The sequence below is a fragment of the Macaca thibetana genome, chromosome 2, assembly GCF_024542745.1.
Source record: "Macaca thibetana thibetana isolate TM-01 chromosome 2, ASM2454274v1, whole genome shotgun sequence".
In the NCBI taxonomy this organism is placed as follows: Eukaryota; Metazoa; Chordata; class Mammalia; order Primates; family Cercopithecidae; genus Macaca; species Macaca thibetana.
This window is the reverse complement of record NC_065579.1, coordinates 181,183,565-181,202,429: the sequence shown is the minus strand read 5'-3', so window position 1 is coordinate 181,202,429 and position 18,865 is coordinate 181,183,565. Positions and strand designations below refer to the sequence as shown.

The 18,865-nt window shown below is 35.8% G+C and overlaps 1 protein-coding gene across 2 annotated transcripts in view; it reads left to right on the top strand.

Moving 5' to 3' along the window:
* The first annotated feature begins 5,049 nt into the window (after positions 1-5,049).
* Positions 5,050-18,865, top strand: part of EPHA3 (EPH receptor A3) — a 358,761-nt gene continuing 344,945 nt past the window's right edge. The window contains exon 1 of one of the 2 annotated variants that reach the window (XM_050778973.1): positions 5,050-5,265. In XM_050778973.1, coding sequence (XP_050634930.1) covers positions 5,178-5,265 — 88 coding nt within the window. In that variant the 5' untranslated portion in view covers positions 5,050-5,177. The remainder of the gene's footprint in view (positions 5,266-18,865) is intronic. The other variant, XM_050778974.1, reaches the window with a different exon arrangement.

Below are 18,865 nucleotides of genomic sequence, written 5' to 3'. Positions count from 1 at the left end.
GGAGGTAGAGGCTGCAGTGAGCCAGGATCATGCCACTGCTCTCCATCCTAGGTGACAGAGTGAGACTGTCTTAAAATAATAATAATAATAATCTGAATTGCATTCTGGGTTCTCTTTTTCCCTCATTGTTCATAGTCTTTCTGGGCAACTACATTTACTCTCGTGGATTAAACTATCATTTACCAACAATTTCCTAACTTGCAGTTTATGACCTTCTGGGTTTCTTATTTGATAACAAACTACTGACTTTATTAATTGCACTTAGATCTCAACAGGTTGTAAACAAAAAAAAAATTGATATTTTTCCCGTTTTTCTCTACTTCACAAATTTGAACCACTGTATTTCTTGTCAATTAATTGCATCACTGCTCAGCTAAGCACAGAAGGAAACATATCAGCCTCTTCTATTTTATAATACTCTTATTGGATCTCACTTTCCTCTTTTCCAGGCTTTTCTTCTAAGCTTACCTTCTTGAAAGCATAGAATATGTACTATTTCTATATCCTCACTTACCATTTCCTCCTTTATCTTAATTGAACTTGCAGTTCCATTACTGCACCAAAAGCATCACCAAAGCCATCAAAATCTTCCCTGTAGAAAGAGGCATTCATGTTTGAAGGAAACTTACAAGAGCGTCAACATGAGCGCAAAGCAAAACCGAGCCTGGGAATTAATGTGAACAACATAAGATCTTGAAACAGTAGGCTCTCCAGATTAAGATACATCAAACAGTAAGTAAAGAGTTTCTATAACCTGAGCACCATTCTGGATCGATGTGAAGAAGAGGGATGTCAACGGAGGAGAACAATAAATTTAGCTGCAATGGGAGTGGGAAGGATAGAGGTAAGGGCAGCAGATTCAGAGAAGGCCTGATCCAGAATGTCGTCAAATTCAATTGTGACTTTTCAGTCATCTTTTTGGATTTTTTTTTTTTTTGCATGCACCACAGTTAAGAATGAATTATTTTTCAAAATTTTAACAAGCTTGATTTCTAATAAGCTATTTTTTCTAGTCCTTTACTATTTATTTCTACCTGCCTTTTAAATATAGGTGTATGCTAGGGCTTCATCCCTGGCCAATCAACTGATCTTCCTACCAACGCTCTGTCACCCAGGCTGGGGTGCAGTGGTGCGATCTTGGCTCACTGCAACCTCTGCCTCCAGCGCTAAAGAGATCCTACCACCTCAGCCACCCCAGTAGCTGGGACTCCAGGCATGTGCTACCATGCCTGGCTAGATTTTGTAGAGGTAGGGTTTCTCCATGTTGCTCAGGCTGGTCTTGAACTCGTGGACTCAAACAATCCACCAGTCTCAGCCTCCCAAAGTGCTGGGATTATAGGGCTGAGCCTCCACTCCCAGCCTATTTTCATATACTAATGATTTCCAAAGAAATAACTCCATTTAGGTCCTTTTCTCCTAGTATTTCATTTACCCTTGGCTTTGCCTCAGGTCTTTCCAACTAGACATATGTAAAACAGAAACCTTTACATTCCATGTCTGTTTTCTCTCCTCAAACCTCTCTTACTCTTCACTAACTCCTCATTTGAGTCAGAAATTGAAAGGCCTTCTAGGCACTACCATCTGACTAATTTGTCATAATCAATCTATTATGAAGTGTTGCCAGTTTTCCCACTTATATGCGCCTGGTTTCAGTTCTACTGTTCCTGCTCAGTGTCACACTCTCTAGATCTCCCTTTTGGATCAAGATTTTTTAAAAAAACAGCATTGAATGCTTTTAATAACTCAACCACTAGGCTAACACTGTATCTGTACCATCCCAAATCTGATGTAATCCTTACAACATTCTGATGAGATAGGATCTGTTATTATCTGGATTTCACTAAGAGTGACAGAGCCAGGTCAGTGACCTAGATTGCTCTGAATCAAGAGCCCCACTGGTAACCTCTATGCGATATTGGCCATCTTACTGCAAAGGGCTCCTAATTTGTCTTTTGGCTTCTCATTGGGGTTTTCACTTTCACTTTTCCCTCCTTTCTTAAATATGTCTAACTGATCTTTCTAAAATGCAAATTGAAGTATTTCTGCCTTGCCCCTCAGCACCCCTGTCCAAGCTTTTTAGAGCAGCTCATACAGCTCTTCATGACCCCGCTCCCTCCTAGCTGGGGTCTCCTCTTTCCCATACCCGCTGACACCGTTTCGAAATCGACACTCTAATAATAGAGGCATTTGTCATTTCCTCCAGAAATCTTGTTTTTCACTTTTCTTTAAAATGCCCCTTTTTAGTTTCCTCTCAATTGCCATCTCCCCTAGGGAACTATTCTTTAACTCCTAACTTGAGTTATGTACTAAATCCAGCTTTCCTTGGGGGAGTATTGTTTGTTTAACCTAAAATGGTCTTCTCGTTTTCCCTTTTATCTTTCTTCTTTCTGAGAGATCCTAGTTCAGTTCCTTATCACTTTAGTCCTACTTGAAAAATAGCTGGAAGTCTAACTGGTCTACCTCTAATATTCCCTCTTTCACATTGAGCAGTGGTTCTCCCAGGACCCCAAGGATTACCTGAGAAGCTTGTGAAATTGCAGATTCCTGGGTTCCAACCTTTAGATGCAGTAAGTCTGTGGTGGGAAGAAGGTGTCACTTTTTAATAAGCATTGCACCCAGGTGGAGACATCCTGTTTTATGCTATCAGTAAAATTTTGTCCCCAGACTGAGACATGATCAATTTACTACTTGCTGAAATGCTTTTGATGTCTCTCTTTAGTCTAAAATATATTGTAAAATCATTGACATGTGGCATCAAAATCTCTGCAGTTTTCAACCTGTTCTTTGAAGAATATTTCCCTACATTTTGTCTCCAATCCATACCTCCTCCTATCCTGGCCTTTTAGCCACCACAAATACTCTAACATACTGTACATTCCATATGTGCCAGATGCTTTCTTTTTTGGCTCAGTTGGACACTCTCTGGCCTTGCTTGCCTGCAGTGCCTTCTGAACCATTTTCTCACTAGTGAACTCCTACCCATTCTTCAAGCTGCAGCTCAGTTACCACTATCTTAATAAGGGCTTCCCTGAATCTGCTGCCCCCACCTCATCCTTTCCACTCCTGCTATAGCCAAATCGATTGCTCTTCTCTGCTTGTTGGCATCACTCCTTTTTCCCCATCTATCCAGAATGATGCCCACATAATGGAAACATTTTACTTTTCACTCGAGAGTTGACAATTTAGAGATTCTATATCATTTATACTCTATTTTTCAGGCCAGGTATTGCTTTGTACTCATTTTGCCACTCCTGTAGCTTTCTGCAAACATGAATGCCTTTTTTCCCAGTGACAAGTAGTTTTTAAGTTTTCAAGTGTGAGAAGAGAAATGGCATGAGGGGGCCAATGTATGTGCATGTCAGCGCATTGGCAGGTTCTCCGAAATGTTTTCAAATTGTCAATTCCAAATAATATTTTAGTTGCTTTCAAGTTTCAGAAAATGTGTATCTAACTTTGGAACAATGTAAGTGTTGTGCTGGAACTTTGAAAAAACACCAGAGTCACTACTATCTAAGTTCTCTGGGTAGTATCTGTTATTATTTTCAATTCTGACAGACTTCGCACTTGAGGATTGCACAGCCTCTGGTGACACAATGTGGAAAGAAGTTAGAGACACAAAGTAACATGGCACACACAGAAAAGTGAGAGGGGTCTCTCTTTTCCCCTGGCTGCTTCTATCCACCCCACTTCCCCACCTCAGTCATCAAACTGTTATCTGGCAGCATTGTCTTATAATTTAAGTGAACATAGTGTTCTCTAATTAAAAACATCATGTTTGTGAACTGAATATATTATTAGCAAGGCCTTTTCAAACTTTCGTTTAAATTTCATTACCAAGAGCTCTAAAACTGATCACTGATCTTAAGATTATCAACATACCTTTATTTTCTGAAGTTGTGAGAGGACTGTAATAATCTTGTTTTCTTTTTAGTATAAGAAGAGATAGATGGGTGGAAGGATATCCGAGTAACCATTTTCTGGGAGATTGTTTTAAAGATAAGTGATACTAGTTATTAAAATATAAATTACAAAATTATTTGGCTGAAATAGATTGCAATAGGTTGTTCAGCAGTGGGATTGGAAATAACAGAGACCATTGATAATCATGGAGTGAAATAAGTGAGAAAGTACATTATTATTTAGCCTTTGGGATTTGGAATGTTAAAGAATAAGAATATCCCAATATTACCAGATTATCAGTGGTTGAAAGTTGAATGGAGCAAATGTGAATTATGCATTGTTTCTCTCGCAGAACCCAGAGATCCTAGTGTGAGACGGTGAGGGAGGGAGATATGTATTGTTAAGAAATTTAGGTTTGATCTGTATTACTTTTACAGCACAGAATGAGGAAAGAATGTGGACCTCAGGCTGGGGCTGGACTTGCTCATGTCCCTAAGATGATGAAGGTTACTTCCCTGTTGAAAAAAAAACAACAACAAAGTATGCTCTATGCGCCCTGGAAATCACTGTGCCAGATCGCCTAAAAAACCACGATACCACTGGGTGTAGAAATACAGAGACCATCTGATCCAGGCTGTGTATTAGTGTCTTTCTGAACCACAAAGAACTCACAGAGAGTTATGATCACATTGAACACAGTAAGGAATAACTATAATCATTCTTTTTTTCAATTATACAAACACGATTGACTTTTTAACGAAAGACTGCTATTCTTTCAATAACACACGTTTCTCTCGCATTTCAGTTCCTGGTGCACTCACACTGCCATATGACACTCCTATCAAGCCTCTGATTTCTTCGGTGAGTTAAACAGAGCATGGATAGCAAACAATAAAATAGCTACTTTTCATGGAGCACAAAAGAGGGTGCATTTTTCTCAGCATCGCAGACTCATCACAACTTCTGTGTTTCCTGTCCCATGGGCGACGCCCCCACTCCCACCCAGTCTCCTTCCTGGGCAGCTCTGGGCTGCAGAGCCAGCAGCGTGCCATCCCGCTCCGCTTTAGCGCCCGTTGAGGACGGCACTAGGACCCAGGGAAGTCCCCGAGCGGGGTTCGCGGAAAGGCAGCCAGACTCCTCCTTATCTCCAGTGTCAAACTTGACATCAGCCTGCGAGCGGAGCATGGTAACTTCTCCAGCAATCAGAGCGCTCCCCCTCACATCAGTGGCATGCTTCATGGAGATATGCTCCTCTCACTGCCCTCTGCACCAGCAACATGGATTGTCACCTCTCCATCCTCCTCCTCCTCAGCTGCTCTTTTCTCAACTGCTTCGGGGAACTGATTCCGCAGCCTTCCAATGAAGGTAAGCCAGGTACCGCGACGCGCGGAGCCCTGCCCCGCGGGCTCACGCTCTCCAAAGCACGTTCTCACCGAAGCCTTGCGCGTCGGGAAGGTGCCTCCGAATAGAGCGGTTTGCTCTTAGTGAACGAAAGATGTGCCTTTTTTTTTTTTTTTCCAACTCTCTTCTAAAACACTTCAGAAGATAATTTTAGATGGTCTAAACCTTGAAAACGTGTTTTTAATTTGATACCAATTCGAGCAATTACCTTGTTTGCCAATTTGAACAGAAAGAAAGAAAGAAAATCCTCCAGCGTTGCAACCCAGTTATGTTAATTGCCAAATAGCCAAGGCAGTATTTTATTTTCTAATTATGACCATGTGGTACTCCGAGAAGTTTGAAAGAAAATTCAGCCTTCCTTTCCTAGACTCTTTAGTATGTTTAAAGGTAATGACAGGTTGTTCCTACTTGGGATCATGGCATTTATGAATGGACTAAAGGGAAATCACTTTGTCGAAGCGGAGGTGCGTGTGTGTGTTTATGTTGCAAGGGCTGTGTTGAAGTTGTGTGTGTCCCGCCAGGCAATGGTTTGCACTGTGGTACAGGTTCTAATGAGCAGCATATGCCACATTAACATAAGTAATATTTGCAAGAATTACAATAAGCTTAGGTTGGATTCTCTTTGTTTAAAGGCTTGTATACAAATAGGAGAATGTATTTAATGAATAGTGAATAGCTCCTGGGAAGATATAGTAAATAACTGAATAGTAGATTAAGAGAGAATGTTGATATGCAGCAAATGGCATTTCCTTGATGTTGTGTTATTTATTATCCTCGTAATGAGCATTAATTCCTTTTCAATGGGTTAAAGTGCAAATCTAATGTTAAGAACCAATGTGTTCTATAAGATTGTGTACCTAATACATACATTTTCTTTCTCCTATATACGTTTTGTGATCTATTCCTAATGACTTGTGAATGCAGTCACTAACTCTTAAAACAAACTTCTCTAAATAATTGATTAGTTTAAAGCCACACTTACAACATTAATTTCCTCTCAGTGATTTTGAACTTATAACAATAACATTTAGCAATTTATTTTGCAAGTTAACAATACTGAGCAACTGATGTGCAAACGTCATGTTATATACATCACTCCTTAGAAAATATATTGTCAAGCCAATACTGTTGTATATTGTACAGTGTATCTTAATTTTAAAAACACAAGTAAAAACAAAACATTTAGAAAGTTTTTTATTAAATGTAAAAACTGCCTCATACCCGGTGACCTACTTTCACTGCTAATAGAGCAGTCATTTATCTCCTTCCTTACTGACTGCCTTTATCAATTTGGCAGATTTCATTAAATTTTCTGAATCTTTTTTCTAAATAAGAAAATAAAAATTCTAAAATTGTAAGAATCAAGAAAATGATCTTACCCACAAACGACTTTTTCTTTTACAACCCAAATTAAAATGTTTATTGGAAAGTAAGAGTCAATCATTCTTCCTGAATAAAAGGTAAGAGTATTCATTTGTATAACGGGTAACATGTATAATAGGTAACATATCAATAAATTAAAATTAATGTTTTAAAAATTTTTGTTCTTCACAGATATTAAAATATTGACAATCACTAGAAAAATAGTGTTAAAATTCCCACATTGCCATGATAAATTATATTTTCCAGATAGAATGTTTATGAACTATGTAGATAATGGATATTACTGAATTAATTATGCACAAGAATGTAGTAATTAGTCAGTATTTTTGTGGAAAACATAACCTTTAAGTAAATTACAAGAGAAAAAAAAAGACACCAAACTATTTCACACTTATGTAAAATTAATCAGTATTAATTTAATGATACAGAGTTAATCAAATTCAAATTGCTTTTAAGCCTCACCTCATATGTGTTTGGGGATATAATGTGCATAATTATACAGACAGGTACACATTAACAATATGTATATAGAAAGGTAAATATATTCAGAAAGCTGACATAATTACATTTAATTTGCTTGGATAAAAGTTTATCCATCGTTCATGGGATTATTCTTTCCAGATTGTGTCCTGTGGATAGTGTCTCTTTTCCCTCCTGTGATTATGAAGGGAAGCTTTAAAACAAATTTAAGATGATTTAACTTAGGTAACACTTGAGTGAGATTTTAAATATTAATCCATAACTTGGCTCTCAGTTGAGTTGAATAACATGAAAAATGAAAATGCCAAGTATGTGCCCAGATTTCCATGCAATTTTTCTAACAATGTAATTTAAATAAAAAGCAATTCTTTTGAAAATGTATATATGAGAGGAGTGATTTTAAAATAATATTAATGTAGTTTTCTGATATAATTTTTTAAATTTGAAATATGAAATACTAGACTGTATTTAAAATACTATGATTGAAATATTTCAACACTGTAAACAATGTACGAGAAATTTATTGGAACATATTTACTAGAATATATTCTTCGATCTATTATGAAGTTAGGCATAAGAGAACCAAGAGAACAAAACCAGGCCATTGACTTAATTGCTAGGACATTTGCAGTTGTGTGATTTGTTTTTAAATTTGAGATTTAATCATTAACTATCAATATTGAAATGCCATGGGTCCCCGATAAGAAAAATAACTTAGAAAATGTTTAATCTGAATTTTCCTTCTATTAATATATTTACAAATACCTTTCTTATATGCTTTCAAGAAAATGACTCCAGGTGATAATAGAGACTCATCAATGATAACAGATATTCATAATTCCATTGATCACTTGACTCAGCAATTGACCTATATACTTAAACAGAGCTTTATAAAAACTTTATTAAATTCTTATCAGATCTCTCTGTTTACACGGCTTAAGAAAAGACTTTTAATGGGAAATCAGCTGTTTTTCATAGCAAAGTACGATTGCTACACTATGTATTATTTTAAAAGTTCATATACTTGCTCCTAGTTTCCATACCAGAGGGATGATTAATGGTAAACAGAAATAACATTGGAACAAAGTTAAAACTGGATATAAAATAAAATGATCAACTATGGTTACTTCAACCCTTTCAGAATTGGTAAAAGTACTTCCTTTAAACACTTTTATACATTTATGGCAGTCTGGAGTACAATGCACTGTTAATTCATCAGTACATAATACGCTAAATCGTTTTCTCTATGCAAAAGAGTTCATAAATTGGATTACCATTTATCTAGAAAGCTCTTTATATTGAAAATAAAGTATCCAAAATAAAATTGAATAAAATTAAATATTCATATTTATATACTAGTTTTTTTAAAAGACTTTTTTGAGTAGCTAAGACACTATTTCTATGAAATGCATTTCCCTAAATATAAATATTCTAAATACTAGAGGAAACTATGTGATTGTTTAAAACTTAAAAGTAAAACTTGCAATATGAATATTATAAGCCTCCCTTTGAGTATTAGGCAAATGTTGGAGAAAATAATCAATTTTTTTCATTTTTAAAAATTACTATAAATTGGCATCACTTTTCATATATACACACTTTTCCTCAAATAAGAACACACTGTGATTAAAACATTAATAGAAAACTAAGCTATCATGTCATCTTTATAAGTTTTTTTTGGTTTGGAAGAGGGTTTACATTTGCTTTTAATAGCATTTCATCATGCTAGACTAAATAATTGAATGCATTATACATTTTTGTAATTTAATAGCTCTCCTAATAGCTCACCCCTACATCCCCCCTGCCTCCATGGTTAACTGTGCTATTTGCCTGAAGGTAGGAGAAACCTTAATTTCACTATTTTATAACCCACAACAGTTAACACTTGACCTAGGTCATTAACAGGATTATCAGCAAATTTGTTTAAGCTTTTACTGACAATCTGAATTGCTAGGATAATATTTTGAATGTCCTAAAGAAACTTTTTGTAACCTCTCAAAATCTATCATGAAATTAATTCATTCTGAATCTATATTGTTGTAAAGACTAGTACTGATGATAATAATTTGAGTGGTGAAAGTGTTCACTCAGATACCTCAATCTCCTAATTTTTATGTTTCATAATCACACTATTCCAGTCCTTGTCATAAATGAGCAATTATAAACTCTTTTAGATATTACATCCTCTAGTAATAACAATAGATTTATCAATACAAAAGTTTCACCTGTAACAATCAATATTTTTAATTTTATGTTTTTTATTATTGTTACCGTAGTTGATAGGATTTTTTTTTTTTTTTTTTTTTTTTTTTTGTCTATTTTAAGGTTAAAAGTTAGTTGGATATACTTCTAACTCAGAAGTGACTGGACCTATAAAAGGGAAACTACATGTAATAAAACACCATTGCCACGTGTTAGATCATGGTTGTATTTTATATAAAGTTGTCTTTCCATGAAACACTAGAAATTGGGAGCTATAATGAAAAACACTTTAAACTAATATAAAATTTTAAAACAAAATATTGTACAGAATCAGATCTTAGTTATTTTTAACATTTTTTAGTAGGTTTAGGAAGTTTTAGGTAAAGTTTTTCAGTTCTTGAATTTAATTATGGCTGGCTCCTTGGTTATATTAACAACTTAGTAATCTCACATTGCTCTTAATACGTTTATTATAAAATAAATGATTTAGTAACATTCTTTATGTATTGCCTACATTTAACATTCAAATTTTGGTGTGTTCTTCAAGGGTCCAACATTTGTAATACTTTTTCACAATAACTTTCTTTATAATGTTAAAATCCTTTCAGAAATTTAAAATTTTTGTGAAATAAAATACATGTAATATTTAAATATCAAATAGTTACTTTTGCAAAGGATTTTTAAAGGCAAAATACATTACCACAACATATTTGATTTACCAATTTCAACACAAATGGAAAAAAAAAAGAAGCGTCCCTGAGAGTTACACTTTCCAAGTCATAAGACCTTCAGGAAAGTATTAATAAAACTTTCCTCAAATCATCAAACTCGATAAGTTTTTATAGACGCTTACTAAAAAAAAAAAATCTGTGATCTGGGCTACTTTTGATTTGAATCATTTTTTCAATGATTCTGTTTGGCATAAATACTAGATAGAAGGGAAAACGTGTATTTCTTGAAGAACATTAAGTTTTACAAGTAATCTTCTGTCAAGATCCTCAAATTTGTTTATTTTTTTAACCTGCACACTTTTTCTTTAAAATATTTAATAAACCTTGTTCCTTTAAGTCCTGTTAGAGAGAAGATTTAGAAGAACAGATGCAGGTGTCTCCTTTCGGGTTCTGTTTTCAGAGATCTGGATTTTCTCATCAGGGAGGGTCAATAAAGGGCTTTTACCAAGTACAAAAGTAGCTTTCCACAGATTTTTTAAATAAAGGGTTGACCAGTAGTGTGAAACATTCATTATATTATTCATCCAGGTATACAGAAAACCAGGATTAGAAATTTACTTCTCAAAAATTTGGAAACCTTAGCTAACTCTTCTGTAACAACTTTAGAAATATTAGTAAAAGCAATATTGTGACATTTATAAAATGCGAAGTCTTCCAAGTCACAAATCAATCCCCCTAGGAAGACATCCCTCAACGTGTTCAGGGTGTGGATACACGTGCGCCACTTGCTTGATTTCATTAAGTCTGTTCCCAGCTGCTTGGTATCAGGTAGTTCTTGGAACCTGGCAGGAGGTTTTCTCCAGGAAAAGTCTGAAAGTCAGCAAGTTTTAGTTTGCCTCCTACCAGCTTCCTTTGTTTAAAAAAAAAAAAAAAAAAAAAAAGGGGGGGGGGACAGCGGAGGGTTGTCGTTTACAAAGAAAAAAGTTTTTGCAAGTGAAAATTTTAAAAGTTGATTAGAAAACTGGAGAAGTAGAGAAAAGGTTTTAAAGCCAATGTTAATATATAAATCATTTGCTTAAAAGAAAGACATTTATCACATAAAACATCTGGTTAATCAATTTTTATTAAATCCCTAAAAACCCCGCACACTTAAAATGGGGTTGGGGTTGGGGGGGGGCTGCATTTCTTTGTTTCTCTTCTCAAGTTTACACACTTCTAATTGTTTCCCAGAAGAAAATATTTTATCCAGGAAAGTTTTAAGAGTGTCAGCCAAAAAATGCTAAAATGCTTCCCCCTTTGAATGTCTGGACGAATGCATGTGGAGGGGTGGATGGAGTCAAAACCAGTTCAGCAAATAAAGCTTCAAACTTGGAGTGATGTTATTAAACTGGAAGCCCTGAGTGTGGACATCCCCCAACCCTTCATTTTCTAAATCATGTCCCGCTGTTCCAGTCAAAGCAAAGGGTGAAAATCCACATAATCCAAACCAACATGGTGAAGTGAGAATAATAGGTGAGGAAGGAGGAGGAAAGCAAGTGGCAGCACTGCACAAACAAACTGTTGTGAATACTCCTCGCCATGGACAGGAGTGGCCACAGGAGGGGATACTGCCTTCCTTTTTCTTCGCCCTACACTTCCCACATTTAATAAAGCAATCTTCATTAAATTACAAAAGTGTGTCCTGCGAAATTTTAGCACAAAGCAGAGCTGTACGGGTAGAGACAGTAATGTGGCAACAGGGAGATGAGCAAGTGCTCCTTGCTGCCACCACACCCACCGTCAGGGTTGCCTTAACCACAAACTATTCTCCGCTAGGTCCAGGCTCATTGGAAAACAACCGTGTCTCTCAACAGTTCACTGCTTACTCACTCTGCATCAAATTAAAGATGAGATTTGAAAAAAGAAAAAGAAAAACACATCTCGGGGTGCGGGTAAAGCAGTCCCAGCCCTCTGGAGGCCAGCGGGTTCTTTGTGCAAGAGACTCTCCGCTCCTGGCTGCCAAAGTCAGTTCCCGGAGCGCGACCAGGGTGCCACGGCCTCAGTCCCGGGGTAGGGTGGGTGGGCGAGCGCAGTCTGATGCTCTTTTGCTCCGGGTTTCTGCCTCCGGGCGGACGGTGTAGGCGCTGCGATGCAGGCTGCAGCTAGCAGAGCGCGAAGGTGCAAAGTTACGCGAACACCAGCGCCAGGAGGAGACTGGAGCGCGCGAGAGGCAAACGTGCGCCCTCTGCCTGCTGCCTGGGATCTGCTGGCACTGGGAGAGCACGGCGTCCTCCTTAACACCTGGACCCTTCTTACCCGGGCGTCAGGAAGACGCCAGAGTCCGTGCGCCTTGGACGGGTCTGGCAGGTCCTGACCTGAGGAATAGACTTTGATTCAGGATCTACCATCGTCCTGCCGCCTTTTACATTGCTGTCAGCTAGGCTTTTCAGTTTGATGTTTGGAAGTGCTGTGTCTCTTTTCCATCCGTTTTCATGGGTTCACCAGGTGACAGCCAAGGGAAGGAGATATTCTGCAAGGTTCGCTGCAGGATTGAGAAAGCATCTCGTACTGGGTGCGCTTGGTTGAGACTCACAGGAGTTGCCTCATACGCCCTGTTGTCCAGCTTGCCGATTTCTAACACTATCCCTTTACTATTTCTTCATCTTTTGGACATTCAACTCTTTTGGTGTCGCTAGACTCAAATGAAGAAATTTATTTTTTAGAAAAATTTTCTTTAAAACTACCTGCTAATGCCACCTGTTAGGCCCCTAGTAATTGCTGAGAGGGTGTCCGTAAACTTTGCCCCTGTGCATATTCAAAAGTTGTCTGTGTTCTCCCAAAACCCGTGTGTGACTGACACCGTTTTATTAAAACAGGATTTTTCCTCTTCCAATATTGGGAGTAAACAGGGAATGGACCAGAGAGGGTTTTTGGGAGCTGTGCTATCGATATAGGTTGGTGGTTGGATGATCCTGATGCTCTGTGGCTGTGTTAGAACTTCAGTGTTTTTCATAAAGGATGGTATTGTTAAATCCTGTAGACTTCAAGACTAATATATCCTCAGTACCATGTTCAACATTGAGAAAATAATTGTTCATCGTTCTGCTGGCAAACAGATTTTTCCCGTACATTATCATCCATGACTTACTGAACCTCATTTCATCGTTAAAGTAGCCCTAAAATAGGTAACGTGACATTTCCCATTGTTAAACTGAGGAAACTGAGAAAATGGATCCTAATAAAGTAGTAACTAAGCCAAGGCCTCTCTCTTGTCTTTGTCTTTTGATTTTAACCTCACATGTTTTCTTCTAGACACAAACGCCTATGAACTAGGGAGGCACCCTTGTCAGGAAAAGCACTAGCTTCTCAACCTTAATCCCAGTGACTGTACTAATGTGTCTTCTGACTTTGCAAGGATAACTTAGAAACAATCAGAAATTTGTAGTGAAAAATTGAAGGAAACCATATAAATGAGAGTACTTTGGAACTGTAAAGTGGTTCCACTCCTAAGTTATGATTATCTGCATGGGTGGGGAACCCACTAAGAAACTAAGTTAAAGAAATTTGATGTAGACAGAAGAGCAGATAAAAATATCTGTGATGACTTTTCTTCACACGTTCTTTCCTCTGTGTTCCTTTCCTGACACTCAAACACTCCTTTCCTCACCCTGGAGAGAAGATTTTTGTCAAGAATTCCATACACACAGATAGTGAGGAAATTGTCAATATAACCAGAGTGTGATTATTTAGGGTTATGTGTAATAAAAATGAAGTGTTAATTAACAATTGGAATTGTCTTAAAGGTCAGTAATAGAAAATAGAACGTGGTCCAAAAAGTAGACTTTAGTCTCTGTGGAAATTTCCCCCCACTTAAACTACAATTTTTAAATTACTTAAGATGAGAAAATAAATTTTAGTGATTTAGCTCTTCTTTCATAAAAACACTTGTATTCTATTTAACTGTAGCCATTGAGAAAAGGTAGCTAAAACAGGCTTTTGAAAGGTAGCAAATTAAGTTGGGGGCAATTATATTTTTCATGTGGGTATTTCAGCACATATGTTTTGGATTAATTGCTGCAATAAATTCTGTTAACCTGGCAAAGAGCAAAAATAGCATATTGATGACATCAGGCTTCCAAAGCAGAAAGCAGCTTTTAGTATCTTGCTTTCTTCACTGAAACATAAAAAAAAGAAAAAAAGAAAAAAGACTAATGTGTTATCCGTTATGTTCCCAAAGAGTTAGCCAGTCTTTCAAGCTATTGGCATGTTTTCTATGAACAAAAGTGAAGAATTAGCAACAAACTTTTTCCCCTTACTTCCAGAGAATTCATGTCAATTACTCATTTTCCTATTACCTGATTTTTTATATTCATATTTGTTACTCATTTCCCTATTATTTGATTTTTTTTATATTTATCTTTGGGTTTTCAGAACTCTCTCACATCAAGACAAATGTAAACTGACTTTAAAGACTCCAAACTGAGCTGTCTTCCCTTTTAAGACAAAAATCTTGACTGATTACATAGCAGGGCCTCAAAAGCACTTGAGCAAATAGATAATTGTAGGTTAATTTTATTACCGAGAGGTTTATTTAGTCAATATCAAAACTGTTTCTCTTGCTTTTTTAATGCATTCATTTTGAGAAGGTTAATGTATGTGTTTTTCAATTAATAGTTAAGAAAAATAGATGAATAAGCTCTACAGCTCCAGTAAGTGTAAACTGCCTCATATAAGGCTTTAAAATCTTACTTTTTGTCTCTGATAAAGTTGATTGATTTCCAATCAACAGGAAATTGTAACATTTCCTATCTACGTCAGATTGACCAAGGGAAACACAGAGTAGCTTGTTAGTAGTCAACATACATTTATTTCCTGATTTTCAAACCCAATGTAGCAATTGATAAAACTGTTTAGCTTTTAAAGGGATATATTCTTTCATTGCATATGATGGCAGTCTTCACACTGAGGGAAAGTCTGGGAAGCTAATTTGCAATGTCTTCCATGTGGATTATCTAACTAATCCTCTGGGTAGGCAAAACACCACTAACAGGAAAAGTCCATTTGCAGCACTGTGTGGTGTGTTATATCACCAATAGTATTGTCCTCTTACAAAACTGAGCTATTCCCAAACTGTAAGCAAAATTGTATGAATAAATATATACCTTTTGACCTCTCTATGGCATAAAATTTTATTTTTTTGAATTATAAACATGTGGTGTGAAAAAAAACCAAAAAACATTGATTTATTTGTCACTATCTAATCTTGTTCATTTTCCCCAACTGTCCTCTAATCATCTATACTATTCAAAGGTGGCAAAAAGGCTAGCGTTATATACAAATCCCCCTCAAATAAGTCACAGTTGATCATGGTAGATTTTGCTTTTTTACAGAATAAAAGAACTGGCAGCATCATAGAAAAGCAGAACTAGAATTAAAGTAGATTGTTACTCTTTTATGAAATCTATAAACACCACCAAATCTAGTAACTGCCAAATATTGGAAATATTTTCAAAGAGGCAGTAAAAAGGAATTCGTATTTTTCTCTTGGTTTGCTTTTACTATCTGGTTTACCGTAGATAAGTTAATACTCATTTACATTAGATAACTCAAAAAGATAAACTTAGAGATTTTATTACAGTGTTCTTGACACTTCTGATCTAAATTATGATTTGATTGTCCTTGTTCTCTGAAAAAGAAATTTCCACGTGTAATTGTAGTATTTCTTGTGACTAAACTAGTTAATCTATGCTTAACAATGGTGTTTCTTTCTATATTTTCAGATACAAATGCTTATCTTTGACATTTGTACATTGAATAAGGAAAATTTTTCTTACCTTTGAAAGTGATGTTCTAAATCATACTAAAAGTTTTAATATTCCCACAAAAAATATAAAATGAGAGGAAGAAAACTAAAAAGATATAAAATTAGTAATGTTCCTTTAAGTTTTTCTTTCCAAAGGTTATCCTTTGGAAATTAACTCAGCATTTTTTTTTTTTTTTTTTTAATGTTTGGCCAGGTTTGTAGTAGGTTTACTACCCTAACCCTATTAGTGAAAACTTTGGAACTCTAAATGTAATGACAAAGACACACGTTTAAGAATCATTAAAACGAGTCAAGAAAAAGGTTGATATATAACTAATTTCGTATTACATAATAATAAGTCATCTTTCATATTATAATAATTTATTGTTTGTTTATTTATCAAACTGTTTACCTGAGGATTAGTTACCCACTGGAGTTTGAAAAAAAAAATATGCTGGGGACTGGAATGCTCTGTGCTTTTGAAGATGTCAAATTCAATGGGATAAATGAATCTAAAATGAATACTTACATAAAAATTGTTATAGATATGAGAATTATGAAAAATATGATATGAATCTTTGGTGGAGAAGGCAATTTAAGTCCCAGAACAGAGTCCCTGAGAGACAGGGAGAATTTTTTTAAGGTAAAAGATAATAATAAATTCCTAAAAACAAGGAGTAGAAGATTAACTGATTTGCTTAAGTTCATGTGCTGGGCATAATTTTAACCCAGATTATTTTTAACTGCATGTAACTTTAAAAATAATTTAAATGAATATATAACAAAGACATATTTTTAAGCATGTCCAAAATAACTATTCAGAAACAGTCCTTATTAAGCACATACCTAAACTGATGTAAATTCTGTGTGAGTGCATGTGAATATATTGGAAACACACGGGACTGAATATCAAAATAGAACCATCACCAAATAAAAACTTCTGTAGGTGCTATTCCTATTATGATTACACTACCCCAAAATACCTCACTGGTCTTTATTTGCATTCTACCATCTCTTTCATCCATAAAGTAAAAGTTTTCTGACTATTCCAGTGCGGAGTTTGATGCTTTCCATTGACACCATGCTCCTAAGATGTAAGGGAAAAGACTAGTGTTTTGAAATAAACTGCTAAGAATGTGGTACCATATTTGATCCTTTGTGGACTGTTATAAAGACCCAAAAACAAACCTTGAAGAGTTTGTTTATGTGTGTGTGCCTATGTTTGTAGATGTCAGTCAAATTTGTATTGTCACGATCAGAATAAATGATACACATGAGATTTTAGATAATCCAGATATTCTGCAGAATATGATGAAGTCAAAGCTTTATTCTGATTGTAGTTTTCCAGAAATTTGTTTAATCAGGAAACCAATTTCTTCTACAGTGGGGTTCTTTCAAAACAAATACATGTGTACGTATATGCACATGTGTGTTTGAGGATGCCAAAATATCCAGAGGATGTTTTTAAATTTAAACTTACTTTTGTCTCATCATTACATTCTTTGTTTCCTATGCTAGAATTTTGAATCTTTATATCCAAGGGACTTCTAGGAACAATTTTATTTCTAAAGGAAATATTATATTACAGTTATTCTGTAAGCCAATTTTCTTCTTCTATTTTCACAGCCAACAGTCAAACTCCGTTGAATAGAGAGAGAGCCTGTACTATCTGGATGTCGATATTCTACATTTTATGATAATACGATTTTTTTAATACCAAGATAGACTGATTTTATGGGGTGAAGGCAAAATGCATATGCTGTAGTTTAAACTGCTATTTCCCTTAATGACTATTTGTATTTCATAATTGAGTAATATGTTTTCATTTTTCACTTTTTAATCTTTCAAAAAGGTGTCCCTGAATTGGATGTAAACAAGTCATTCTATTACTTCTGGAACACTTTAAAAAGCAAAACTGTGAAAAATAAAATGCTGTTTACATAATAATGTCCTAGTTTTAGAAACTTACATTTTGGGAGATGCATTTTACTTGTCTGAATGATTCATAATATCAGTTAAAAATGGAGAGAAACAAAGAGCTGTTATTTAAGTCAGGCTGTTAGTGTACTAAAAATTCACTGGCAGTAGAGGATCACAACTGATTTATGTGAAAGGATTATTTTGTTATAAGAACACATTTCCTACTGATATCTTGATACCTGTTTGTTCCATAATAGTTTTGATATCCATATGACCTTTATATTTCTCTGATTAAAAGAGGAAAAATGAAAATTTTAATACATTATAAACAGCATAGGATTGACATTTACTAAAGTGTCCAAGTTTCTAGTAGAATTTTGTTCTGCGTTATTTCCTGAGTCACTCTAGTTATAAAAACACAGACTCTTCTTACTGTGAGACTCTGTTTTGATTCCAAGGAGTTCCCCCTACTGTTGGCAAAGACTGAGATGAGACAGCTAATTACAATTTCTTCCATAACCAAGATCTTGATAGAAATAAATCCAAAATTATTGCCCAGGAGAAAAAGCTAATGAGAAAGAGTAAGTTAAGGGCAGAAATCTTCTTATATCACATAAACAGGTTGTTAAAATACCACCTGACAAAAAAGGTTTTTCATAACAATGTTTAACATGGCAGCATTTAAAAAATTATTACATCAGCTAGGCGCGGTGGCTCACGCCTGTAATCCCTGCACTTTGAGAGGCCGAGGCAGGTGGATCACAAGGTCAGGAGATCAAGACCATCCTGACTAATGCAGGGAAACCCGTCTCTACTAAATATACAAAAACAAAATTAGCCGGGCGTGGTGGCAGGCACCTGTAGTCCCAGCTACTCGGGAGGTTGAGGCAGGAGAATGGCGTGAACCTGGGAGGTGGAGCTGGCAGTGAGCCGAGATCATCCACTGCACTCCAGCCTGGGCGACAGAGTGAGACTCCATCTCAAACAAACAACAACAAAAAATTACATTCTAATTTTAGCTGTTCATTTGATAAAAATTGCATAAATTAAAATTTCTGTGATAGAAAATGCTGCTAAATTTAGCACAGTTTACAGGAACTTTTATCTGCACACACCTGAGGCATAA